Below are 6,000 nucleotides of genomic sequence, written 5' to 3' on the forward strand. Positions count from 1 at the left end.
AGGCTCCTGTCTACTCCCATTATACTGCTGGAATCCAGCCTCAGAACTCCTCGGGCTGAGGCCTACCTGTGCTCATCAGGAACCATCAAGCTATACAGAGACATACTGCCTGCACCAGGCCAGCAGCTTGCATTTCTGTTTAGGGTAGTTAGGAAGTCAGTCTTCTGGACCAGGGCCTCCCTTCCCTAGTCTCTGCTCAGAGTGGCAAAGCAGTGGCAATGCTGCCTTTGTTTACCCAAATCACTTGAGGAAGTATTTACTGTGTGAAGGTACCACTCAGATAAAAGGATAAAAAAAATCCTTTAGTTTGTCTAATCTTGAACATCAGTCTTTAATAAGATGTATAACTATAACTAAAAAGGCATGAGATAAAACACAGCATACCTACAAACTTGATTCTTAATTTCCCTGTACCTATTTCTGCAATATTTTTTCAGTGGCCACCTCATGTGTCCTGCTGTTCAATTCTAAACCTGAGCATCTTTCTTAAAAACTCCTACCTTTCTGCAAAAATTCGCTCCATCTCCAAGACTGTCCAGACTGCACTCTTAAATCAATCTTTGTCGTTCCGTTCCAGCATCTATATACCCTAACTCCCCACAGTGCCTCCTCCTGGTACTGTCAATGATCAGTAGCTCCCATCTGTCTGTCTCATCCATTGCTTGCTTCTAACAAGCTTAGCACACTCACCGCCAGCCCAGCCTGCTGCACCAAGATGGAAGTCTTATATTCCTGCATGCAAACCAGCACAGCATAGATGCCACCCTCTCTGGCAAAGAGTGGACGCCACTCATGCTTGGTCATAAGCAGGTAAAGGAGGCGCAGAGCTAGGACCACGACCATCTTCTCTCCCATCTGATTGGTCAGCAGCTCCACCAGTGTCTTCACTAGCTTTTCTCTGAGAAAAGAAGAGACCCTGGGGCTCCTCATTCCAAGGAGTTTACATATTTCCCAGCCCTGACACCATTTGATGCCCTGCCCACCCCGCCTCATCAAGACCGAGTCCTCTCCCTCTCTCCTCCTTTCCTCCTTGTCAGTCTCCCTACCAATCTTCTCCACTCTGCAGTCCAACTGTGCCTCTCCCCTTACCTCCTAAAGGAGGCAAAAGAGCAAAGTGATTACAACCCTTGGCTTATCTTTTGGAGCTACAATTGAATGCAATTCCTGGTTGTGGTACCTGCAACCTATAATGCTATAAAACTATTATTTGGGGGATCCTGGTCTGAGGTCAGCATGGGAAGAAAAAAAGTTCACCAGCCAGGCACCAGTGGCTCAAACTTGTAATCCTAGCTACTCAGTAGGAGACTGAGATCTGGGGATTGCAGTTCAAAGCCAGTATTGGGCAGAAAAGTCCCTGTGAGACTCTTCTCTCCAACTAACCACTCAAAAACAGGAAGTGGCACTGTGGCTCAAGTGGTAGAGTGCTCGCCTTGAGCACAAAGAGGCTTAGGGACAGTGACCAGATCCTGAGTTCAAGCCCCATAACTGATTTAAAAAAAAAAAAAAAGGAAGTCCACGAGACTCCATCTCAACCGATGGCTGGGTGCAGTGGTGTGTGCTTATTATCCTAGCTAAGCGGAAGGCACAATGTCTAGACACAGTGGCATGTGCCTGTCATCCCCAGGGACATAGAAAAGCAAAAGTAGGAGGATCAGAGCCCTTGCTCCCAGCATAAAGGGAACCCTACTTGAAAATAACCAATGTAAAAACAGGCTGGAGGTGTAATGGTAGAGCACCTGCCTAGCAAGTATGAGGCCCTGAACTCAATCCTCAGTCCTGCCAAGAAAAAAAGGCAGATTCAGATAAATGAAGAAAAATATGCAAGAATAATCAGGAGATGTTTGGGGAAAAAGTGGCAGATTTGCATACAGTCATCTAAATATAACTATAAACATAAAATAATCAAAATTTTGGAATTGATATAGGGTAACCAAAGAGATAGATGACAAGGACTAGCCACTGGTGGCTGATGCCTACAATCCTAGTTACTCAGGAGCCTGAGATCTGAGGATCACAGTTCAAAGCCAGTGTAGGCAAGAAAGTCCATGAGATTTTTTATCTCAACTACCAAAAATTCAAATAATAATAATACTGGATATTAATAATAAAAAGAATGATGCTATCAATGCAGATTTAATAAGAGAATGATCATAAAACACTAAGTAGGGCTCCAAGAATACTAACAACCCTCACCCCCACCACTGTTCCTCAGGCCTTCCTTCAGCACCCTTAACCTTTCTAGTTCTTGATGTCTTTTTTTTTTCTTCTGTTTATGCAGTACTGAGGAATTGAACCCAGGGCACACATGCAAGGCAAGCATTTTACCACTAAGCCACATTCCCAGCCCTTGATGTCTTTTTCTTTCCCTCCCCCACCACTGTCCTGACCATCCACAGCTCCAACCCAAACCTCTTCCCTCAGCAACATGCTAACCTCAACCACCTGTCAGGGCGAACCAGTGGGTGATCCTGCTCTGTCAGTTCCTCCACAGCCTGAGAGAGGGCAGAGAGCCCTGAAAGTTGCAGATCTGTGTCTGGGCAGGATATGTGCACGGTGGCCACAACTGCTGCCACACGCTGATCCAGGGAGCTGCGTGGACCAGGCCCCCGCAAGGCTCTAGCCATTTCTGAAATCGGAGGGGAAGAAGCAGTGGCAAAGAGAATTGTGGCACCTCTAAACTGGAAGTCATTAAAAGTCAAGCCTAGTTATCCTATCCACATATTTTATTTTATTTATGTATTTATTTTTTGTCGGTTGTGGAGCCTGAACTCTGGGCCTGGATGCTGTCCCTCAGCTCTGCAGCTCAAGGTGAGCACTCTACCACTGGAGCCATAGCACCACTTCTAGCTTTTTCTGCTTATGTGGTGCTGAGGAATCGAACCCAGGGCCTCATGCATGTGAGGCAAGCACTCTACCACTAAGCCACCTTCCCAGCCCCTATCTTACCCACATTTTAATGCATTTTTTGTTTGTGACAAACATTGGTTGTTACTGTGTTTGGAACTTTTCCAGTTCTGTGTGAAGGACTGAGTCAAGCAGAGACAATAGAAATACCTGCAAAATGGACCCTCCTTTTCCAGGATACTGAAGAGAAGGAGTGTGACTGATACAATCAAGATCAAAAAGAAGACAGAGGCCTGGCTAGGAAGACCCCTGCAAAAGGGACCTTCCTCCACGGCTTTCTCTCCCCATCTCCTCCTTTTCCTGGGCCAACAAAGAACTTGTCTTTGCCCTCACCCTTGCCTCTCAGAAACCCGACTCACCACTGGCTTCCTCCTTGGTTTCAGGGGACAGAGCCATCCCCTCAGTCACCAGAAGCTGGTTAAACAGATGTGAGTCACTCTGGGCCATAGGGGACTCAGACTTTGCCTTGGCAGGCTCTGCCTCTGCCTTAGGGGGCTCAGGCTTTGCCTTGGGGGACTCAGTCTCTTCCTCCAAGGATTTGGCTGCTGATTTGGACTCCTCTTCTGGATCTGGGGTACAGGAGTGACTTCGTGAAGACAAGTTACTTAGTTCATCAGGTAGCAGCCCATACTTGGTGTAGATCTGAGAGTTGAGCAGGTCACAGAGGGTGCTGCCCTCAAACCGATTACTGAGAACCTGCAGCAGACCCTCAGCCATCTCTATGGGCACGGAGAGCTCACCTAGGGCCTTTTCACTCAGGGCCTGTCAACACAAAGGATATGGATATCATGGACAAGCACACACAGGTCCTAGGGATAGTAATGGGAAGGGTGGCCACGCCACCATAGGATTCTACGTACTAGACCCTCACAGTGAGTCTTTTCAAGTAGGTCCCTATATTCCTGAACCTTTAGTTCCAGCCTTGCCCTAAATGGTACCCCATAACTGTATCCCTCCCTATCCCAGGTATCTCAGATCTGTCATACCTTATCCAGTTTCTCCCGAAGATTCTGGAATATTGGCTGCTGTTCACATAAATCCAACTTCTTGATGAAGAAAAGTAGCTCCCACCACTCAGCCTTAGTCAAGAAACCGGATTCCTCATTCTTCTGAGGCTCAGGCTGGAGGTACGGCAAAGAGTACAGGCCGTCTGCAGGCTTCCAGTCCCAGGAGGGAAAGGTCGAGGATGTAGGCACTGGGGCATCGGCACCTAGCAGGGGTAGGATCCATTTCTGAATGTCCTGGATAGCTCCATCAGAAGTAGTTTTGTGTCAGACAACATTCCTCTGGCTAGAGACATGCTATCCAGGTCCTCCTTCCTGCTTACCTGCACCCACCGCAGTAGCCCCTGCCCCCTTCTCCACAGCAGACAAAGTGGAATCCCCAGTAGCTTCCTCAGGGCCCAGGATCTCCAGCATGTGCCAGTGCACCCAGTATGTGCGGCCTGTGGACTGCCAGAAGACCTGGAGGGAGGGAAGGGAGAGGCTCAGGCCTCCCAGCTTGGGGCTGTGAAGGCTTGGGAGGACATGCCCAGGCCCAGACCTAGGACACACCCTCAAATACACACCTGGACTAAGCTAGGCTTCCTTCCCTTCTGAGGAGTGGGCCATTTCTTCCCAACCTTGATAGTCACCCCTGCCACGCCACCGCACCTTCTACGTGCTAGACCCTCACAGCACGTCTTCTCAAGCAGGACCCTCGTTTTCTTGAACCTTTAGTTCTGCTTCCACCCTCCTTCCCAGACTCCTTTACAAGTGGGAGTGATAGGGACATAGCAACATGCTGCTTCTGCTTCCAGGTCATGAGTCTATGACTTCACCTGAAGTCTCTTTGCCTTGCAAGGCACCCCTCATTTGCTGACTCCCTTTCAGCATTCCAATATCCCTAAGGGCTTCTCTTTAGGTGGCATACCAGAGCCTCTGACACGGAAACCTCACTGCACCCCACCTAGTGCAGATCCCCACAGCCCTCTGACACTCAAGTGGCTCACCTGCACGGGGGGCACGCCATTGTTGCTCTGCCGGAACTCGCCCTCATCCCCAGCATTGATCTCCTCGTAATCATCCAGGATCCGCACTCGCATCCCTGGCTGCAATGTCTGCTGCACATACTCACCATAGCCACTCCGGCTAGAAAATTCAGAGCGCTGGCGGAAGGCTCTCCCTTGCCTTCTGGGGGTAGTGACAATGGTGGGCAGTAAAAGGGGGGCCCCTGAAATGCAGGGCTGGAAGATGGACCGGGGTGGCCGGGGTGGTAATGTGCCTTGGTCGCTAAGGTTCCGAGCCCAGCCCATGCTCCGCACCAGCTCTGAAATGAGGTTGCCCACTGCCATACTGAACTCCAGCTCCCGCTGTGCCCGGCTTTTCTCCTTTGAGGGACACGAGGAGCTCTGGTCTCCGGCTCCTGCTTCTGGACTATTATTCAACTGATCCAGCAGGGAAGTGACACACAGGTAGCGCTTCACCAGGGAGAAGAGCAGCTTTCCTGGAATCTACAGGACACAATTCTTGGTTTAAATCCACCTTCTCCTTACTTCACCCCTTCCCCTCAAGATCCCCCTGTGTACACAAATGCAAAAGCTCCTCCCCTGAAGTTCCCAAGACTAACGTGTATAAGAAACATACAGGACGTATAGGAAACATTGCTACCAGCTGGGCACTAGTGGCTCATGCCTGTAATCCTAGCTACTAGGAGACTAAGATCTAAGAATCAAGGTTCAAAGCCAGCCCAGGCAGGAAACTCCATGATACTTTTATCTCCAGTTAACAGCAAACAGCTGGAAGTAGAGATATGGCTCAAGTGGTAGACTTTAATTTTAACCCAGTCCTGAATCACAGTTCTCAGAAATACTGCCTTATGCCAGATGCTGGTGGCTTGTGCCTGTAACTCCAGCTACTCATGAGGCTGAGATCTGAAAACTGAAGTTCCAAGCTAGCAGCCCAGGAAGAAAAGTCCATGACTGATAGAAAAATAGATCAATCAATAGATAGAGATACATATATAAATATGTAGATGTCTTATATGTGTGTCTACGTACACATACATAGGCATACACACACATACATAGGCATACACACACACACACACACACACACA

At 48.8% G+C, this 6,000-nt stretch overlaps 1 protein-coding gene across 1 annotated transcript in view; it reads right to left on the minus strand.

Moving 5' to 3' along the window:
* Cul9 (cullin 9) overlaps window positions 1-5,546 on the minus strand; it is a 32,974-nt gene extending 27,428 nt beyond the window's left edge. Inside the window, exons 1-7 of the mRNA XM_013019094.1 lie at window positions 5,529-5,546; window positions 4,895-5,395; window positions 4,232-4,367; window positions 3,891-4,114; window positions 3,264-3,666; window positions 2,434-2,626; window positions 691-898 (exon numbers count right to left, since the gene is read on the minus strand). Of these exons, the coding sequence (XP_012874548.1) occupies window positions 691-898; window positions 2,434-2,626; window positions 3,264-3,666; window positions 3,891-4,114; window positions 4,232-4,367; window positions 4,895-5,395; window positions 5,529-5,546 (1,683 nt within the window). The remainder of the gene's footprint in view (window positions 1-690; window positions 899-2,433; window positions 2,627-3,263; window positions 3,667-3,890; window positions 4,115-4,231; window positions 4,368-4,894; window positions 5,396-5,528) is intronic.
* Between the last annotated feature and the right edge of the window lie 454 nt (window positions 5,547-6,000).

The sequence above is a fragment of the Dipodomys ordii genome, unplaced genomic scaffold (genome assembly GCF_000151885.1).
Source record: "Dipodomys ordii isolate 6190 unplaced genomic scaffold, Dord_2.0 Scaffold44, whole genome shotgun sequence".
NCBI lineage: Eukaryota > Metazoa > Chordata > Mammalia > Rodentia > Heteromyidae > Dipodomys > Dipodomys ordii.